The sequence below is a fragment of the Delphinapterus leucas genome, chromosome 1 (genome assembly GCF_059928025.1).
Source record: "Delphinapterus leucas isolate spDelLeu-1000000601 "Yukka" chromosome 1, BTC_Dleu_Yukka2, whole genome shotgun sequence".
Lineage (NCBI taxonomy): Eukaryota > Metazoa > Chordata > Mammalia > Artiodactyla > Monodontidae > Delphinapterus > Delphinapterus leucas.
In genome coordinates, this window is record NC_143129.1 from 131,805,250 (window position 1) to 131,827,401 (window position 22,152).

General features: G+C 38.8%; 1 protein-coding gene across 5 annotated transcripts in view; it reads left to right on the forward strand.

The window, feature by feature from the left end:
- Nucleotides 1-22,152, forward strand: part of WLS (Wnt ligand secretion mediator) — a 106,009-nt gene that overhangs the window by 23,001 nt on the left and 60,856 nt on the right. For 4 of the 5 annotated variants that reach the window (XM_089921147.1, XM_022581126.3, XM_089921163.1 and 1 more), the window contains exon 2: nt 14,032-14,304. In XM_089921147.1, coding sequence (XP_089777273.1) covers nt 14,032-14,304 — 273 coding nt within the window. Of the gene's footprint in view, nt 1-12,818; nt 13,073-14,031; nt 14,305-22,152 lie in introns of those variants that run through there. The other variant, XM_089921158.1, reaches the window with a different exon arrangement.

Below are 22,152 nucleotides of genomic sequence, written 5' to 3' on the forward strand. Positions count from 1 at the left end.
CAGCCCCATAATCCTAGCTTGCTTTTCTAAAATGTCAGTCCTTCCATCTTCCCAGTGCCATGTGCTGGTTAAATAAGTCCTGCCAAAGGTTTGGATGACTTCTTTGCACCTGTTAATCTGTTTTGTTTGTGTTGCCCCCATGTAAAGACATGACTAGCCTAATAGAGCCATCTTGAAGTAGTGATTCTGTCAAAGAAATAGGCAATCCCCCCCAAAATGAATTTAAAGTAATATAATAACTTCAGTTCTCTATTCATACTGTGAAACATGGTAAAGAAGACATATAATCTGTAGCACTACTTCTAGAAACCCCCCTTTTCTTCGATGCTTCTAACTTTTGTCTTCCAAAATACCCCTAAAACCTCCTCTGGTAAAATTCCCCCCCAGCCCAAGCCCATCTCTTCCACTTGTCCCTTTTCTCTTGATTGTGTATCATGAAAACTCAAAGAATCCATTTAGCAATAAGTTGAACCCCTGCTGGGGGCTGGTGAGGGCCTGCAACAGAGCAAGCAAAACCAGCATTCTCTCTATCTGCAGGGAGGAGGCAATGGAGGAGGGAAGACCCACATTAATGCTGTAGTCATTTTCTAATAATTTATGGAAATAACTGTGAAAAAAGATGTTATTAAGCCCATTTCACTGAAGAGAAAATTAAGAGCTAATCCTGTGTTCAAACAACAGGCTGCTTAGGATATCCCTGGGATGTTTCTTAGGGAAAGACATCTTAGATGTTCAAGTTAAAATTCTGATAGAATCATCTCCGATTGCTGAGAACCTCTGTTTTTAATGACCCAAAATTCAGACCTTCTAGTTCCTTGAATGTTTAGATAAACACATCCCTGGTGGGAAGGAGGGGGAGACAGGATAGAGAGCAAGGAGCATGTCACCATCTCCCACCAGATTATTCTTCTCCATCTGCTGGCAGCTTTCTTATTATCAGTAGTTAACATTCATTAAGGCCTCACTATGTACAAGGTACTGTGATAGGCTCTTTTTACTAACTATTTTATCTTTACAGCAAACTTACGAGGTGGGTACTCATAGTAAACTTTTCCAAAGGAGGAAACGAGCATTTTGTAAGGCCATGAAAATTGCCCAACTAAATTGCTAGTAAGAAACAGAGTTAGATTTGATCCCGAGTTTTTCTGAGTCTAGAGCCCTTGCTTTTAATTTCTCTTGTTCTGTTTTTGTAGATGCCTACAGCAACCTAAAGAACCCTTTCAATGAAAGCATTTCCCTTGCTGCCCTGTAATTGTCATTTTCTCTTATGGAACATTTTTTCATAGAGGGTAAATTTTGAAATATATTAAGAATCCAGCAGTTTAAATGAAAATCTGAATGAATGTTATGAATTGATGTCTCGTTAGCAAATTTTGTCCATGATCATTTGGCTTAGGGCAGTGTTTGCCATGACTTCCATTTCTTCTGAATAATAGACTCAGCTCTGTTGAGCCTATTTCTATCAACCTGAAAAATAGAGGTTGGACATACTCCAGATTATTTCATTGTGTTGGAATGTCTTTGTGTTGTTATACTGCAAGTGTATGGGCCATTGGCTGGAAGCTGGAATGGAGTTTTGGGTTTTTTTCCCTAAACGTTTTCATTATGATTAGGTTGGACCACCTTCCCACAGTATGTATTACAGGGGTGTATTTCATCGTGCTGAATATATCAGTATGAAATTTTACATATACAGTTGGCTCTAGCTTGCCTTTGCTTTCTGGAATAATTTGTTGATGTCAGCAGTTGTTGGAAGATAGAAAACACCCAGAGCCCATTTCGTCCTCAATAAGCACCAGAGAAGAGTAGGAGAGTACAGTCTTTTCCTCTAACAGATGTGAAAATACAAGGAAAATGAGGGGAGAAGGGGCTAGATGGGCAAGGCATGGCAGCCTGTAGTGTTGGCATATACATTGATCCTAATTTAAAAGGGTATTTTTCAACCTTAAAAGAACGACTTTCACCATAACATAGAACATATAAATTCCCTTTACCGTCGAAGAATTTCTAAGTTAGGAATGTCTAGCAGTTAAAATACTGCCCTTTACAGTTGAGAGAACTGGGGCCCAAGATTGGTTGAATACTTTGCCTGCTTAGTGGCATATCCAGTACTAGAACTCCGCAATCCTGATTCATTGATAATTCATGATAATTGATAATTCATCCTGCCAAGGTTCTTATCCTCAAACTTGTAGTAATTCAGGATAGCAGACCAATTTGTGGCCCAGAGTTGGAGCTCTAAATGTCTGAAGAGTGCTCATAGAATATAATGATGGAGAATGGCCCTAAAGGCTGTCTTTCCATCCCCATCCAGTGCTCAAATGTCCTCTGTGCTCTTTGCACTTAGCAGGAGCATTTGTACTCACACAGGTATGAGTAACTCATTGTGTTCAACTGGTCAGGTTAACTTCGGACCATCTGATTTCTATTGCTCTCAGATTTCCTTCCTTAGAGCTTGCAACATTGGAACCACCTAGAATAAATCTAACTCCTCTTCCAAATCTTAGTCATTCATGTATTTGACCTTTTATCTGTAACACCCCCTGCATCATACAGACTGAGCTCTTTAATTTAACAAGCTCTGCACCTCCAGCTTCTTTATATTCTGCCTGTCATATGACATATCACTCATTTTCCTTTGATTCCTCTCTTAGCTAATGACATTGCCATCCATATGCTGCCCATGCAAAGAACTTGGACATCCTTGACTTCTCTCTCTCACTCACATTCCGCGTTAACCAACAGGGCCCACAAATTCTTCCTCCTAACTAGCTCTTCCCTCCAGTCACAATTGCATTTGCCTGTCACCATTCAGAAGCTCCGTGTGTCATCTCAAGACTTCTGATACCATCCTGTGCTCCACAGTTCCTTCAACACCAGCAGTCTTCCATTGCTTTTCTTGGCTACTCTTTTGTGAACTTTCATATGTAATTCATTGGACCACAGAGAAAATCTCATTTAGAGCTGCTAGGTAAATAGATCATAATGCCACAGAAGATTCTTTAGCCTAGGTTTCTGTCTGAGCTGTTTTGTAGATTTGATCTCAAAAGTAGGATTCGATGCCTTTAAAAGCAAGTGACTTGTATAGGGGATGTTAATGAAATGGCCCAAAATTTCCCTATATATGTTCTTAGGAATATAGATTTTGTTATAAAATCTTCAAATTTGCAGCCATTAATTATATACACTTAAGTCTAAGATGCGAATATTTTATCTCATTTTGTCTCCTATTTTTCTTTCCACCATGCAGGCCTTGATCCCTTCAAGGCAGCACTGGTATAGGGTAAATAACTGCTAAGTTCTACCTTTGTGAACCTCAGTTTCCAGGAAATAATGATAAAGAGTGGTATCTAAACATGCTCCCACAATTTTAATATGGGCTGCAAACCCTCATAGTAAAAAGGTAAAGGCTAATAAGTAAACCGGCAATTGAGGCAATGTGGTGTATTGGAAGGCGCAGCAGATGTGAAGTGAGACCAGGGTTCTAGTCCCAGCTCTGCCACTTACTGGTGGGACAAAGCTACCGATCTTCTGCATATGCAGTGTGGACCATTATAATAACAGCTTCACCTGTTTCCTATGAGGATTAGATGATCCAAGTGTCTGAAAGCGCTTTGTAAAATGCAACGTGCAGTTCACATATTAGTTAGTGTTCATGTTTATTATTAACATCGGTAATATTGATAAAAGTAGAATATCTGTACTTTATAAATAATACATGTCTGATAATAATAAATTATAGGTAATAAACATGTGAAATTATTGTAGAATGTAATAGGTACTTCAGAACAAAGCAGCTATTTCTCCTAGAAGATTTAATTTAGGGGTTTTCTAACCCTAAAGTTTCACTCCAAAGGTGTGCCAGTGGTGAGCTTGCTGGTTCATAGAGCCAGGTGGCCACCTTTGTGTCTTCCCTACCCACATAGCTGCCAAGAGCAGCTTTGGGGGCCTCTACAGGGGCTCTGAGAGATTTTCCACACAAAAGCTTGTTCACCCTCCATGCTGGGTTTATGAGATCATAGCCAAGGTAGTAAATTATAAGATGCTATAATTCACTTTCCATAGGTGGTCTTGGCTGCATTCCACAGCCTTTTGGCTGAATGGTGGCTGATTTTGACGCACTGGCACAAAGTCAGAAATTCAGCCCAGATGACTGGTTTGCTGAGCGATGAGCAATAGTGTCAACAGATGAGCCGTTTGCTTTTTCTGTGGAGGACTTTTGTGTTCACTTCGTGTGTAGTTTCTAGCGTTTTGAGTATTTTTGAAGCGATGGAGAAACAGTAATTGTAGGTATTTTTCAGAGCTAGAGGTTAGAAATATTTGATGTACCTGTCAAGCTTCTTAATTTAATCTCTGTTCGTTGCCAGACACCAAAGTTGAGGGTCAGTTTTTTTAATCTGAATTCAGGATTGCTCCCCCAATTAGCACGTCTAATGGTTGGCAGATTTTATGTGCTAAAACTCTGGCAGGGCTCTTTATGTGCATTTTATTATTTTTTCAAAAAGAGGGAAAAAAAACTGGCACTCATCTTGAGCCTAAAGTAACTTCATGTTTACCACAGCATTTCAAATACTATGTAAGAATTTGGCTGTATGTCCCAAAGCACAGTAATTTTTTTCCTCTTGGTTCCAGCGCTCCTCAATTCCACGGGATCCAAGCCAGACAAGTAATGGAAGCCAAGTGGCGCTTCATGTTTGCTGTGTAGATTCTGACAAATGTAGAGTAATTCTTCTATTCCTCAAAGCTGTTGCATCTTTGGCTCCAGAACAATTGAGGTTGCAGGCTAAGCATTTAAAATCCTCACCAGCCTAAGATGTAAACATACACTATTTTTCAATATTTTTTAAGGAGGGAATGAATTACACAAGTGTTTGCTACAATTTCTGAAACTTTCCTGTCAAAATGTCTGTCATTTATTCATAAGTTTATGTTGTAGGGAACTGTTTTAAAATACATGTTTGACTTGTGTGTGTACAGTACAAATTACTTTGCATTCATCTCTGCTATGTGGGGTGTGTGTGTGTTTGTGTGTTTTGGTGGTGGTAGGTTAGTGTAGAGGAATGTTCTGCTGTGTTTAAAATTTTAGCTTTCTTAGAACAGATGTTAGCATAATTAACTACTACTTACTGAAAACGGCTGGCAAGAATGAATTACACGTCACTTAGTGTACCCCGTTACGCCCACTGGGGCATAGCTAGGATAATTCTGAAAATTACTTCTCCAGATCTTGGCCCTGCACACCCACTTTTGGTTCTCTAGTGACTGAGATTGAATCATGAAATAATATTTTAGTTAGTAATCTAGTAAGATTTAATTGGTATGGTTGAAATATAGGAGAATTTTATCTTCAAAGTCAATGGCATAGGTAGAGTGAGTGTCTGACCATTACAACTTCAGAGAAATTTATGTGAAGGAATTAACAGACTGAGTCAGTTAATTCTGAAGCACTCAGTTTAACACAACTATTTACACTTTCTTTAGCTGAAAAGTTTTGAAGTGGTCATTATTATGAGACATTCTAAAACTTAGGTACATGCTGTGGTAGATACTAAGAAATCTTTTTAGGAACTGACCTGGAGGGAACAGTAAGCAGAATTGGTCAAGGAATTGCTAGTTGTCTAAAATCTCTCAACTCAACCAGATAATATGATCTGGCTACTTCAGTTGTATAGTATATCCCACATGTATCCTTTCAACTAGAATTAAGGTAGAAGGTTTCTGAGCTTAAGAAAGGCAGGTACAATCTCTGAGGGAATTCAATTTAATACATTTAAAAGCTAATTTTTAAATTTAGCTGAAGATTCCTTTATGTTAAATGAGTGTTTGGGGGGGTGGTTTGAATAAAACTTGTAGTTGTATAAATAACAGGTATTCATCTGGTCTCCTTGGTTTCTGTGGCCACCTATGTTCCTCTGCCCCTCTTTTCCCCATCCCCTTCCTTGGGAGGGAATCAAAAAATTCTAAGCAAACCCTGGAATTGTCCAAGGGCCTTAAAGGCCCAATGCATTTCATATAAATTCTCATTTAGGCAAGCATAGATATTCAGATAGGCAAAGCTTAGAACCAATTTGAGGATATAATCTTTTATGAACATCTTATACATACCATCCATGATGAACATCTTATACATACAGTTCATAGCCAGGAAATGGAAGTTTTCTTTATATTACAAAGTGAAATGGATATTGAGCCATTTAGCTTTGTAGTTCAGCTGAAAGCTGTGGGGCTTACATTATCCAGCTATTGCTTTTATTCTCTACTTTCGTAGATACAGACATAGGCCAAGTAATTCTTAGTGCCCCAAACATTAATTCCATGCTTTTAAATCAGCCTCAACTCGTTTTAAAAAATAAAGTCTAATATTCACTTCCTAGTATCCAAAATCTTTTAGGGAACAAAGTAGAGAACAAATAAACAAATTAAATTGTAAAAAATAAATAAACCAATTATTCATGTTTATACAGGTCAGAGATCATGACAACAGATTTTGAAGTAAGACCAGATTTAAAGAGTTAAATCAACCTCCCTCTTGGGTCAGTAGAAAGTATGTGCTAGCAATTGTCTGTGTTTTAATTAATTAATTTATTTTCACTTTAATATTTTAATACGTCTCTCTTCTAAATATAATTCTGTCACATATTTTTACACCTATATAAACAGCTTAATAAGTTATTTTAAGAAATGGGAATGAAATGAAAGGAAATAGCACCTTAAATTTTTATTAATTAGCAGAAGCAAAATAATCAAAAATAAGAGTAATGAACTCTTATACAAGTGCACCGTTTTCTACAACAAAGATAACACTTTCAAGAAAGTAAATAATTGTAAGAATATAAATAATGTACTTTGTTTAAACAGCTCTGTAGTTTACCTGGATCAGACTTATTGCATATATTTCATAACAGTTTAAAAATTTATCCAGATTTAAATGTTAAGTCCCCAAATTTATAACATTATATATCACATTTCATTCCAGAAGAGAAAATGACCTGGTCTCAGGGATAGTTGCTTACAGCTTGGATATTTTGTAAACTTTCATATGAAGTATTAATACAATTTCTTTCATTCAGACAATTAAAACAATTTTCCTGGAATACAGTAGGGTACAAAATGTGTAGAAATCTTATAGTTAAATGGGATCAAATCAGACAGCAAAGATTTCCCAGACCATAAAATCTATGAAGACAGGAAGCAAGTGATTTAACTTTCAAGATGTTAATATACAGATCTAACTATTCATTTATGTTTGACATTAAAACAAATTTTGAATAAGTACTGTTACAGCATTTTTCTTCTAGGGACAATCTTATACTGGTTGGGTTATTCTGTCAGTTATTAAATATTCATTATTAGATCATATAATTAATGGGAGTCTACTCAGCTTTGTTTCATTTCATTAATTGTAAGGGTGTGTTTTTATTTTTTAAAAATGTTTTTCTTCCAGTTTTATTGAGATATAGTTGACATACAGCACTGTATAAGTTTAAGGGGTACAGGGTAATGATTTGACTTACATACATCATGAAATGATTGTGGGGTTTTTTTGTTGTTTTTTTTTTGCGGTACGCGGGCCTCTCACCGCTGTGGCCTCTCCCGTTGCGGAGCACAGGCTCCGGACACGCAGGCCCAGCGGCCATGGCTCACAGGCCCAACCACTCCGCGGCATGTGGGATCCTCCCGGACCACGGCACGAACCCGCGTCCCCTGCATCGGCAGGCGGACTCCCAACCAATGTGCCACTAGGGAAGCCCGACTGTGTTTTTAAATCAGTATGTATAGTTTTGTTTTTTCATTTTTGTTAGCTAAGATGCTATTATAAAAATAGAATTCTCTAAAATATTTCTGAAATGTTTGACCATTTTTAATTAAAATCGTTACTTTTTCAATTAGAGAGGTTCTGGTTATTAATGCTTGTAAACATGAATTACCCTTTTAATTGGTCTGTTTTCCACATTCCTTCCCCTTGGAGCCCAAGGCACATTAATCCTGAAATATCATTTCTGTTGCAAGGAAGACAGTCTTCCTCTAATTTAGGTGAAGGCTGTTCTGATAATGGAGACTGCACAGGCTCTTCGGAGACCCCATTGCCTTCTCCCTTCCTTCCGGGGCACCGTGTTGCTCATGTCTGGCCTTGTGGCTACCTATAAGATACCAACAGTGTCTTAGAAGGAAATATTCCCCCAAATAAAAGTTCTTTGTTATTTGCGGGTCTCTTCATGTCACTGTACAAAGTGAAGCTGAGACTGTTGGGAACAGAAGCCAAGGCCCCCTAGAGAACTAGACCCCTGGTCAGAGAAAGCAAAGGGCTGTAACAGGGTTAGGGCTGTGCAGCATTTTCACCTAGTAAATGATCTCTTCTTAAATTTGATGCTCAAACACAGACCGTACGATGGGCCTTCGGTATCCTCAGATCAAACAGCCAGGGATTGATCTGCTGATCAGGAGGACCGACTATATTGTGCCGTTTTATAGAAGGGACTTGAGCATCCTCAGAATTTGGTATCCATAGGGGCCGTGGAAGCAGTCCTCCACGGATACAGAGGGACGACTGTATTGTGGTTTTTGAGATAGCCTCTGACCCAGCACATGCTCTTCTTCAGCCCCTTCCCTACTCCTGTCCCCTTTTCCACCTGGCTAACTAACACCTGCTCTCTTTGAAGTCTAAGTCCAGGCCTCGGGCAGGCAGCCCTCCCAGCCCCCTTCACAATTGATGCCTCCTGTGCAACATCTGTAAGGGCACGTTTCAATCAGGATGGGCTTCTCTGCCAACTTCTCACCCTCCCACACTCGACTGTGAGCAACTCAGGGTCTGGGACTGTCATTTGTCTCTATCTTTAGGTTGCACAGTGCCCACATAATAGTAATACTCCTAGATAACTGCTAAAGGAAACTTCTTTACTTGTAATAAAGCAAAGAAATAAATAGTCTGTGTTGGCTTAAACGGAGACCATGTGTCATGTCAGCATGTTGTTTTAATTTTATTTTAACTTTTCTAGGAGGCAACCAAGTCTTGTGTCTCTGTCCAACTCTCTAATTAAAGGTTCTGGCGGGAGTAGGGGCTAATGATTTGATGTTGACTCAACTTTGAGCATGATAGCGGTAGTGGTTGGCCAGATAGTAATTTGTAAACGGGACAGCCATTTGAGATGCCATAACAGGAAGCTGACTGGAGTCAATGAATATTCTTCCAAAAGAAGTACAGGTTTAGTCATTGTTCACTTACATTTTTATTCAAGGTTGCATTGTAATGATGACTGGAATTTTTGCCTCATTCTAGTGAATTCACTTCTCCTGCCTTCCAAATATCTGACTATGGCCCTTTCTCAGGTAATGTCAGGGTAAATATAGTATCACCACAACTATAATTACTTTTCCCTGTAATTATTTATGTATTGTCTGTTTTCCCCATTATATTTACATTCCGCATGGCTGGTGTCTGTTAGGTTCCCTCAAGCACCTAAACAGTGCTTCGTGCATAGTAGGTATTCAAGACATATTTGGTGAATGCAGTATGAGCCTTAGTGATGTATGTCACTGAAGGGTCACTGAATTTTTAGAGGCTTCACGTTGTGTTTGTACAGTTTTTCACAGCCTCGAATTAGAAGTCTTATTGATTTCACATCACTTTAAAATTAAATGTTGTGTAGTGTCAGATTTCACAGTTCTCTGCTCTTGTGGAGAGACGGAGGCCAAAAATACTGTGTTGAAATACAGATAAAAAGAGGAAAAAAAATGGCCTATGTTTGACACGGTAAAGAGAACTGGCCTCAAAATGGGGTGGTGTTTTCAAAGAGTGGCTTGTGTTTTATAACTTCTGTGCCTACTCCAAAAGTTGTGTTAACCTACCATAAACTAACCAGTCCATAGTGCCTGGGCATATTCATTTTGGGCCAACCTGCTCTGTCTATGAAATTGTACTGATGTAGAAGTAGCTTTGGGCCACTTGTTTTCAACTAAGTGCTACGAATGGGTAGAGGGGACATTTATAATAGCAGCTGGGTGATATGACATTACTATCCTAGGAGTACTGAGGAGTGGTTATTTTTAGCTTTCACCTGAGCAAACATGACTCAGTTTGTTGACCTGAATCCATCTAGTTCCTTCTTAAGTACACAAACTATTAATCCCTAGAACCACGCTGGCGACTGAGGCCTTCCTTACGTATAACTGTTGGTTAGTTGACTGTGGCTTGTTCAAAGGTCACCGATAATTTCAGCTTCTCCCATTTTATTCTCTTCTCTTACAATAAAATCCCTCACACTTTTAAAAAATTTAAAGACAGAAATCGAAGTTCTTTTGATTTTAGACACTGCTTTGTGATCTACGGAGTCACGTTGTTGGCTATAGCTGATAAAAACACCTTCTATAGTAGGCAACCAGCTAAGAGCTACAGACTTTGTTTTTGGCTTACTTTGATGTGCTTTCTACCTAAGAAACACCTGGAAATTCACTTTTAGCTGGAGTAGGAAGTTGTCTTGAACTGTAAACATATTATTCAGGGAACATTAACTGTCCACGTTTGAATAACAGAATGTCTGTTTACTTTCTCAAATGATACAAGGGTTTCACCTTTTGAGTACTATTAGAAATGGAAAATGTTGAATTCTCTTCAGGTTTTTAAAGTTAGACAAAAGGTTTTTTAGACTAGATTTATTCAAGTGAAGAAAAATACTTGTGATTCTTATAAGTACAGCTTGAGATGGATGCACTTGCGGCTTCCCAAGTTCATTGCCATGATATTTATGAAAATATTAGTATTCCTGGGATTTTTTTCTTTATGCAAGAAACACTAGACTAATGAAAGAATGAAAATAATTCAGGCTGCTACAAAGGCAGGCGTTCACCGTGTCCATTAAAACTGCAGCCTTTGTGCCTGTAAAGTGTTCAGCTTCTCTGTTATTAAGTTTGGAATGCGGTTTTGGAGGTTAACTAGGAACTCAGATAGTTATTTTTCATTTTGGTCTAAGGAGGGAAAGACTTGTTTTTCAAAAGGAAAAAAAAATAAAGAAATGAAAAAAGGTTAGGTTCATTTTGGAAGAATAGAAGTTTTAAAATGTAGTAACTATTTTCTGCAACAAATAGTCAGTTTGAGTATGTTAGCCAGAAATAGAATTCATGACTTTTGTCTCCCAACCACATTAAAAGAAGTTTAGTTAAATGTGCCAGTTGGTCTTTGTAACGTTGGTGGGCCATTTAGCAGAGTCAGGATAACCCAAGTTTGATTGGTTCGTATTTCTAATAATAAGTGAGATGTCTGATTTTAGATGGATTAGGTGTAGAATGTATTCATGATACAGTTTTGAGTTTTAAAGAAAAACTTCCCTGGCCTGGATTAGTGGTGGCTCTGTGTTGTGGTATTCAGGATACTACATTGAAGAACTTTCAGCCAGAGTTTAGCAGTACTGTGTTTTCTGGTAAGTTTTAGTAGGCATCATCCCAACGTTCTGGGAACGTAACATTTTACTACTCAGAATTTACTGTTAGGATTGATATTTAGGGGTAGAAAAATGTGTATTTGAGCACTAGAAGTAGGGCAAAGTATTAATAATACACACCCTTGCGTCATAAATGACTTTTCCTCTTGCTTTACATATTCCTCTAGTTGCTATTTGATCTCTGTCAAGTAAGAGATGATTTCTGTTCATAAAGGGTCTGAAAGCACTGTGTGTCAAGTATCATATGTGCAAAATTAAACATATTTAAACCATGTGCATAAACCAGATTTATGTTTTCCTTCCACTGCTTTCAGAGAAAAGTTTTATAAATAGATTTAAAAATATATTGTAGTAGAAGGATCCACATGAAGAAAACTATGAAAATTTTCAAAGAGATATTAAAATGGACTGCAGTTAATGGAGAAATGATCACTGTTCTTGGGTGGGAAAACTAAATGTCAGGAAAGGATGCCAACCCTGTCCACATTAATTTATAGATGTAATGTAATTTCAATCAGATCCCAGCAAAAAATATAAACATGAAATGGCATGGGGGAGGGGTTTTACTCTATCAGATACTGATACAAACCATCAGTTTACGTGACTTAAAACCATGTTGTGTTAGGCCATGAATTTACAGTCCAATACATGGAAATAGACTAGATTGTCCAGAAATATCTATTTGTATACATAAGATAAAGGTGCTGTCATAAAGCAACAACAAAGGAGAGTTTGTTCAGTAAAGAATAATTTAAATATTTAGAAAAATGAAACTAGATTCTCACCTCATCCCTTATATCAAAGCAAATTCCAGGTGGATCAACTATTTAAATATTTAAAAAATGAAATTGTTAAAAATGACTAGAAGGTAAAAGTTTATTGAATTTGGAGATTAGAAAGTCTCTCTATACACAGAAGAATGGGAAAAACATAAAAGTGTGATTGTACATGAAATCTGGGATTTCTCTGTATTAAAATATGCCATAAACAAATTGAGACAGCAGAGGGAAAAGTTGAGGTAAATCACTAACAAAACATATTAGGCAAAGAATTACTCTTATTTATAGACAACCTTTACAAAACAAGGGGTGGAAGGTTATAGGTAAATTAAAAGAGTGTATCGTGTGATTATTTTGCAACCACTAGTTGAAAAATTTTAATTACATAGAAAATATTTATAATATAGTAGCTAAAATTAATTTTATATTTTTTCATGTACTTTCAAGCACTGTTCTGAACACTTTTCATATGTTAATTTGTTTAATGTATACAACGACTCAGAGAGTGTGACAAGATCTGAGACATCGAGGAAGTGATTCCAAGGGAAATCGAAGCCAATGACATTGTGTCTTCTGTCCACAGTCCCCTCCCCTCCATGGAGATGAGTCCTTGGTTCCGGTTCATGCTGTTTATCCTGCAGCTGGACGCTGCATTCCAGCTATTATTGTTGCCATTTAAGAGATAACAAGACTAATACACAGACAGGTTTAGAAATTCACCCCAGACTTTGCTAGCTTGGATTCATGGTGGCACAACCAGAAATGAGAGAGCCAGGCAAGTTGGCTTCACAGCTTGTGTTATTTACCGCTGTTCTGCTCTACTTTGCTAAGTGATTAAAAAGAAGAAGCTACAGATAGGTATGACCCTATTTTGTAACGATATGTGTTAATATTAGTATGTATTTTAAAGTTACACAAATTAATTCCTCTATAAATTTGTATCTAGTTACACACTCATAGAAAAGACAGATAATACTTTGATATTTTTCCAACAGTGGTTCCTTCTCTTTAGTGGGATTTTGGGTAAATGTTGTTTTGAACTTCAACATTTCTGTATTTTGCAAATTTTCTGTTATAATTATGTGACCATTTTATAATCACAAAATTGTGTTGTTAATGTTATATATTTCAAATTTTATGATCCCTCTTGAAATGCATGTATCGTATTTTAGTATACCCTTTAAGTGTCAGTCAGTGTTTGGCTTCCATCCTCTGATAGGTACATTAAATGGGGCCCAAAGTCAGAAAAATTCTTTCTCTCAATCAAAAGCAGTGTTGTAGAATTTCAGAGTTAAGAAGAATCTTAGAAACCAGCCATCTTGGTTGAATTTTAGAAGCCAACCATCTTATTTCTCAGATGAGGATCCTGAAGCTACTATAGATTTAACCAATTTACCCAAAATTACCTGAGAGTAAGTCATTCAACCAGGCTTCAGACCCAGGTCTTCTGACTTCAGACACTGTGTTCTGTGAAACCCCAGAGGTCTCCAAGCCCTCAGGCAGATGGAAAGTGAAGCACAGTTGATTTTTGTGACATTTGTTTGGAATGATGAGGGAACTGAAGAAAACAAATGTATTCTTTCAATAAATAACCGTCACTGAAAACAATGGGAAGGCTCTTGGGGATGCTTTATGATGCCTCTGGAGGTCACTGAAGGATCCTCACTCGGATTTTGGAGATCTCTTGGTATTAATGACCTCAAGTTATAGAAGGTGGTGTGAAAAATGGAGAGAGGGCAGTAGTGGAAAGAGTATTAGATAGAAATAGGCACTTCCGTGGATGATTCTTCTAAAACAGGAAAATATTCTCTTTTCAGCTCCAGGACCCACAACGGCAGTGTCCTACATGTCAGTGAAATGCGTGGATGTCCGTAAAAACCATCACAAGACAAAATGGTTAATGCCTTGGGGACCCAACCAGTGTGACAAGATCCGAGACATTGAGGAAGCGATTCCAAGGGAAATCGAAGCCAATGACATTGTGTTTTCTGTTCACATTCCCCTCCCCTCCATGGAGATGAGTCCTTGGTTCCAGTTCATGCTGTTTATCCTGCAGCTGGACATTGCATTCAAGCTGAACAACCAAATCAGTAAGTGCATTCTCCCCATCCCTCTCCTATCCTGGAGAATTTCTCTCTTCAGGCTTTTCAGAACCAGTTATAATAACAGTAAAATAATAGTATTACTAGTGACAATTATCGACTGCTTTCTACTTACTAGACACTTTTCTGAGTACTCTACCTGAATTAACCCGTTTAATTCCTAGAGGTAGGTCTTATTTCATTTTACACATAGAAAACTCAGGCATCAGTGAGACTGCCCAAAGTCAGAAGGCTAGAGAGTGGAAGAGCTGGAATTCAAAGTCAGGTGGCCAGAGCCCTGCCCTAGCCAAGTTTTATAACCTCTCTAGTGCGGAGAGGGGGCTCATCCTAGTGGAGTGATTTGAGGGTTTCTGAAAGGTCGCATCTTTGCAAATGTCTTTTCTGGCTGGGCTTTGAGTGAAGCCATTGCCTTAGAAAAATATACCTGTCAAAATGGGAACACCAACCCACAAGCACCTATTTTCCCACAAACCGGGTTATTTTTCTAGCTTACTCAATTGTGATTCAAGACTCTGAGGGCATGAGGCATATAAACATTTTGTGAGGAGGAGATTATTCGGTGATTTTGGAGAGGAAGATCCACTTGTGGCATCTGAGGACAGTATAGGGAATCTGAAATTGAGAAGGAAGAGAACATTTTTTACTGAAGCAGGATCAGGGGTGAGAGTGAAAGAGAAAAAGGTGTGTTGAAGACAGCTCTGCCTAGGGCCTGTCCACGGATTAAAGCATTTTTTCAATTCTAATTTTCCTGTATCAACAATTATCTTGATACACAATCACATTGATTTTACTCTGTTTAGGAGTTGGAGCAGTATATGTGCCTGGTTGACATTTTATCTGGAACAGATTATGCTAAGATAATTTTTCAGAATGTAGAGTTTCCACCCTACCCCTAATTCATTCAGTCTCTTACCCATTATTTCAAACCGTTTTTGAGTACCCACTACGGCCACATACCAAATTGATGGCTGGACATGTGGTTACATGTGAAGACACTGTCCTTCAAGGGGCTTATAGTTAAGTGGAAATGACAGGCAAGTAACAAGTCATTACAGTATAGTGTGCTAGGTGCTGTGACCAAGGTATACCCAGGATCTGTGGGAGCATAAAGAAAAGGCTTCAGAGCAGAGAAAGGGAAGGCTGCCTTGGTGCGCATACACACACACGTGTGTGTGTGTGTGTGTGTGTGTGTGTGTGTGTGTGTAGAGGTGAGCAGACACATCTTTGAGGTGAGTGTTAAATAGTGAAAACCCTGACAAGGAGTTGGGGTGAGGGTGGGTGCAAGTGGAAGAGCATTTTAGGTAGAAGTAATGGCTGATGGGCACACCTGGACCTTCATAACAGCATTCAAGTGGTACTTCCCACATCCCTGTTCTCTTGCCTATTGACTTGCTTACTCATTCATTGCTTGTGTAACACATTTGTTCATTCAAGCTTTATTAAGTCTCAACCATGTGTTAAGCAGTAGGTACTGAAGATACAAGATTGAACAAAGCACTAGGGAAGAAGTGGTTGGGAGAAAGACACTTAAACATACCGTAAGGAAAGATAAGTGCTATAACGAGAGGAATATGCCATATAATGTGTGAGATTCGGGCAGGAAACTTTGCTATGAGGTTAAAAACTGAGACTAAAGCTAATGTATATATCTTGAGGTTTGGGTTTTCATATTCCTAATTCTAAGAATGTATTCAAGAAAAGGAGAATTACAACAGTTAGAGGAGCCGTGGTAGGCTGACATGGGTCGGTTAACTGGCTTATTTATGTTTCGGTGTGAAGGTCAAGGACAGAGTTCTCTGTTATCTGGTTGCCTGTTGTGTATTTCAAGAATAATGTTCCCAGACAGACTCCTAGCTCCAAGTATAAAGGAAGTGATTTACTCTGTAATAGAAATTAAATAATTGCTCCGTATTGACTGTATTAGTGCTGGGTATAACAAATTATCCTGAAATTTAGCAGCATACATCAATAAGCATGTATTATCCCCCTATTTCTCTGGGTCAGGGATCTGGGTACAGCTTAACTTGGGAGTCTCCAGCTGAGCTGCTCTTTCGAGGTTGCAGTCAAGCTGTTGTTCTGGTCTGCAGTCTCATGAGAAGGCTTGAAGGCTCGACTGGGGGAGATCTGCTTCATGTCGTCACTCATGTGGTCGTTGGTAGGCCTTGTTCCATCACCACATAGGCCTTGCCATGGGGCTGTCTTACAGTAGGTCCCCCCCCACCCCCCAATAATGGCTAGTAATGAGAGAGAGGCAGAGAGAGAGAGAGAGAGAGAGAGAGAAAACGCAGGTGCCTAAGACAGAAGCCACTCAGTCTTAGAAGTGACATCTCATCTCTTCTACTGTATTCTACTGGTTAGAAGTGAACGAGTAAGTCCAGCCCACACTTGAGGGAGATTACATAGGGTATGAATATCGGGAAATGGACATCATTGAGGACCAATGAGTTGATCAATCAAGCCTATATGATGAAGCCTCCATAAAAACCCAGAAGGAGAGCTTCCAGGTTGGGGAATCAGAATGCTTCCATGTGGCACCGTACTGGACCCCAAACTCCATGAGGACAGAAGCTCCTTTGTTAGGGATCTTGCCCTATGTATCTGGACGTTGATTTGTATCTACTTTAATATCTTTTGTAATAAACCTATAATCTAATGAATAAATGGGTTTCTGAGTTCTGTGAGCAGCTCTAGCAAATTAATCAAACCTGGGAAGGGGGTTGTGGGAACCTCTAGTTCGTAGCTACTAGGTTAGAAGTACAGGTAACAACCTGGACTTGGCAGCTGGCATCTGAAGTCTAAGGAGGGGATCATGGGATCCTCCAATCTGTAGCCAGTAGGTCAGAAGCGCAGGTAACAACCTGGGCTTGTGATTAGTGTCTGAAGAGAGGGGTAGTTTTGTGCGACTGAGCCCTTTCTGATGATATCTCCGAGTAGATAGTGTCAGAATTGAGTTGAATTGTAGGACACCCTGCTGGCATCAGAATGGTTGGATGTGTGGGAAATTTCACACTCCATCCTTACTGGTGGTCAGAACCTATCACATATCTTAATAACTTCACAGATGAATTGTTTCCCATCAAATATTAATTCTAAACATCAAAAATGCCTATGTTGGGGCTTCCCTGGTGGCGCAGTGGTTGAGAGTCCGCCTGCCGATACAGGGGACACGGGTTCATGCCCCGGTCCGGGAGGATCCCACATGCCGCGGAGCGGCTGGGCCCGTGAGCCATGGCCGCTGAGCCTGCGCGTCCGGAGCCTGTGCTCCGCAACGGGAGAGGCTACAACAGTGAGAGGCCCACGTACCGCAAAAAAAAAAAAATTGCCTATGCTGGTAAGGCTTTAACTAAAACATTGCTATATGTAAATGAAATGTGAATGCATCTTATAGTTTTTTTTCCCAAGTACATCTTCAGGTTCCAAAATATATTTTATCTTCATCTAGAAAAAGAGTGGACTAAAGATTCTTTATGTTAGAAACATACTTTAATTTCTTATAATGTGAGGGTCTGCACTTAATAGGGGCACACTAAAAAATTATCTTCCAAGCCGGGGCTACTCTTCGTTGTGGTGTGCGGGCTTCTCATTTATAAGACGTGGTAGGTCTGGGTTTTACCCTGATCCTTATATTAAAGAGTATGTACAGCTGCCGGTTCACTTTTTATATTTTATCATTGTTTGGATGCCTTTCTGACAGCAAGAGATGGGGCAGAAGAAAAAAGATAAGTGTGGTGAACAAGATCCTATTATATGTGGATGGCTTTCTGTTTATCAGAGATTCAGCTCTAGCAATATTACCTCAAATGGAAGGAAAAGTCAGGCCAATCCTGTTTTTTCTTTAAACTTTCCTAGACAGGCTGTGAAATAAGTTTCAGATTTCAAGTAGTAAGAGATTTCACATTTGGACTATGAAATTAAATTTAGGATTATATATATATATATGTATTGAGAATTTTCCTGTATCTTTGAAGGGTCTTTGAGCAGATAAAATAATCTAAGGACTATGTATTTTAAAGGACAGTCATTTGGTGCTAAATTTTATTCATTTTATTTTCAAATTTATTTATTTATTTAAAATTATTTATTTATTTATTTTTGGGTGAGTTGGGTCTTTGTTGCTTGGCGCAGGCTTTCTCTAGTTGCGGCAAACAGGGGCTACTCTTCGTTGCGGTGTGCGGGATTCTCATTGCGGTGGCTTCTCTTGTAGAGCACCGGCTCTAGGCATCGGGCTCAGTAGTTGTGGCACGTGGGCTCAGTAGTTGTGGCTCTCGGGCTCTAGAGCGCAGGCTCAGTAGTTGTGGTGCACGGGCTTTGTTGCTCCACGGCATGTGGGATCTTCCCGGACCAGGGCTTGAACCCGTGTCCCCTGCACTGGCAGGCGGATTCTTAACCACTGCGCCACCAGGGAAGCCCTGTTTATTTCTTTTAAACTTTCAATTTAAGATGATACAGGTTTTGGCTAGGATTTGAAATCTTGACAATCCATCAGAAACTGAATAAGCATTGATATTCACTTTAAAAACTGGTCATTGTTTCATCAACTTCAAGATTTCATCAGACTGATGTTTTTTGGAGGGAAATGATGATATTATAGGGTAATGTATAGTAATAAAAGTGTTTAGAGAATGTGTATATTTTATTTGATTGTTGAGAAATACGATATTCCATGCTTATTATTCAATAAAAGTAATCCATACTTGAAAAAGGAATTTTAAACAGAATCCCTACTCTCATTGTTAAAACATAAACATTTCAAAAACCTACAGTTGTCATTCAGTAATAAGTATGAAAAGTAGTAGCCAGTTCAACTTGTAAATGGTGATAGTTTTAAAACTATAATCTGCAGGATCTGGGAAGGGAAAGCCAGTTGAATAGAATCTAGTTCTAGATGCTTAGAAAGTGGACCTTTCAGTAAATGCCAATTACAGGTGGCCCTCCATATCTCATCCTTGGATACTGAGGGCCTATTGTACTATGGTACTTTGTATAGGTGACTTGAGCATCCATAGGTTTTGGTATTTGCTGAGGGTTGGGGGTGGAGGGTGGTCCTGGAAACAGTGGATAACGAGGGATGACTGTACAAATTCTGAGCAGACCTTTCTGTTGGAATCTATGTTTGGGTCACTGCTGACTTTTACCTAAACATTTCAGAGGCATGGAATTAACATGTTTGTCAGGGCACAAACGTGGTGCTTCTATAGAGCTGAAAGAGACAGAGAACTTCAATTTTTGCTCTGGAGAGTTAGAAAATGGAGGGAGTGTGAGTGGACTAAAAAGTGTCAAAAAAATGTCAACCTAAACATCTGGTGTCTGGATGGTTGAGCATTGAGAAAAATGAACGCTTATCTATGTGATGGGCTTAGATTGTTCTGTAACAGCAAATTCTGTTATTTGAAAATATCCTCTAGAGTGGTGTATGTCATTTTTTTTTAAAGTGTTTTATGAGTCACTTAATTTATGTATGTATTTGTGAAATATAGGTTTGAGTTGGCTAAAATGGTACCCACTTGTAATGGAATGTCGCTCTACTGATTACAACTGCAAGTCACATACTTAGCATAACCTCAGACTCTACATGGGGATTCTTTTGAGGAACTTGGGTGGAGAGATCAAAGAAGGAGGGTTTTTTTGACATGTCTCTACCCAGCTTTCAAATCTACTGTTGAAATAGAAGCACTGAAATTCTTTGGCAGAAAGCCTCAAGGTGGATTGATCTGTCTTGAGTAGTAAATCTAGGATTTCAGGGGTCTAAAAATCCCTTAGGCTGAAGAAATACTGATAAATGGTGTGGGATGGGGAAAGCCAGAGCGTTTATTCTGTTCTTGGGTAGTGAAGTCATTATGTTTTGCTTTAAACCCCGTGCTGTACGCTATAATTGACTATTGTCTTATTTGCTTGTTTCATTCTTGCAAATGACTACATGTAACGATGGAATTATTTCTATAACAAGTGATTTTTCTTTTCTCAAACTGAAAACATTTCTGTACAACATTTCTAGTAAAAAAAAAAAAAAAGTAGAATGATACTATTACCCAGTCATTTTTCAAGTTAGATGGCTGAGTGTCCTGGGAGGAAATTGCCTAACTTTTTATGAAATGATTGTGTGCTTCCATTTGTGTATCGATTATAGAATGTTAGCTAGACACCACATGAAGACAGTTAGAATAAAGCAACAATCTGCTGACTGTAAAAAATAAACTGTCATGTTATCTAAAATGATTAGGGGCGAATTTATAGAAGGAAGAAAGACGGAATCCTATTGTGATCTTATTGTTGACCATCAGCAAGAGTCATGCTTCTTAATTCTATTATATTTTGAGATGCCTCTTGGGAAGAGTCCACAAAGAGAGCTTAATGGGGCAGAGGATTCTGTACACCATAAAACTACAACTACTGTGATGGAACAGATCATTGGTAATATGGTATTCACATAACTGGAATTCCATGCTTCATCAGATAATCCTCTTTAACAAACTATACTGAAGCAAGTCACTGAGAAGAAATCTAATTCTACCCTCCCACTCCCATTCCCCCACCTCCCCTAATAGAGACCTTCTTTGATTCATGACCATGTCACAGTCTCTGTAAGAAACATTTCTGATTGGACAGTTTTTATTACAGGCTGGTGACACCAAGATTTTTTAAGTTATCTTTTAAATTTCTTTACCTGCCCCAGAGTCAATGTGAGCAGAAATAAAAACTTCAAATTTTTCCTCTCCTCTCTCTCCTCCCCCTTAAAAAAAGATAAGCTGAAAAAGCTCAAAACACACCAGAAAGATGTGGCAGACTTAAATGGAGTGGGGTTTGAGGTGGTGGGTAAAGGTTAAGAGGTTGTCACTATTTGAGATGGATTTACACGGCCAGTCCTTTTTCTTATGGAGTTGTGTTTCCCCTTCAAACAAAGGCTAGAACCTGGAACTTACAAGCATGACTCAGTCTTACCTACTGACTTGAAATAGAAGGAAACTAAAATCATGGGAGAAGACCATACTTTGTTGATTAACCCAGGATAGTGAATATTAAGGACATCATGTTTGTTTACTCTCATTGATGGATTATCTTTCCCTTTGCGGGAATCATCAGGCACAGCTTTGGAACTGACCATTGTGAACGTGTTTATATTGGCAGGAGCGTGGGAACCTTTGGCTTTGTTTTATTTGGGTGTGATGGGTGTAAGAACGTGACTTGGACAGCATCACTATAAAGCTGTCTGGATCTCTATATCTGGCTCAATGGTTTCGTGTTATGTATTTCCAAATGAAAAAATCCAGTTGAAAAACAGAGTTGGCCTCTCAAAACCTTCCCAAGATGTTTTATTAATGTTTATAGTTTGCTTATCCTGTCCGTCCCACTTCCTTCCAGTCATTCATTGATTTACCAGTCAATTTAACATTGGAAGCTAGATCGTTTTGGATTGGTCTTTAGTCTTAGCAGAACACTCATCTATGGTGTTGAATAATTTGCAGTAATTGTTACTAAACATCAACTGTGTGATTGCAGACTCTGAGCACTGGAAGATAGGTTAGAGTGCTGCTGGTCTAATTACCTTCAACCAGGAGTCTATGGGTAGGGTTCAAGAGCCACATGAGCCCCCGATACTGTGTGAAATTTTAGTCATATTTACTTATGTGCATTTTGGGAGTAAAAGGGTTTGTGGCTTTTGTCAGGTTTTCAAATGGGTGTTTGGCCCCAAAATGTTAAAGAACTAGTCTTTTAGTTTACTAGATGAGGAAACCTTACAATACTTGCCCACTGTAGCACAGCTGGCTGGAGACAGAGCAGGGTCTCCTGGTGTATATCAGCCATGTAGGCAGGTGGATGGTACCTAGCAACAAGTAG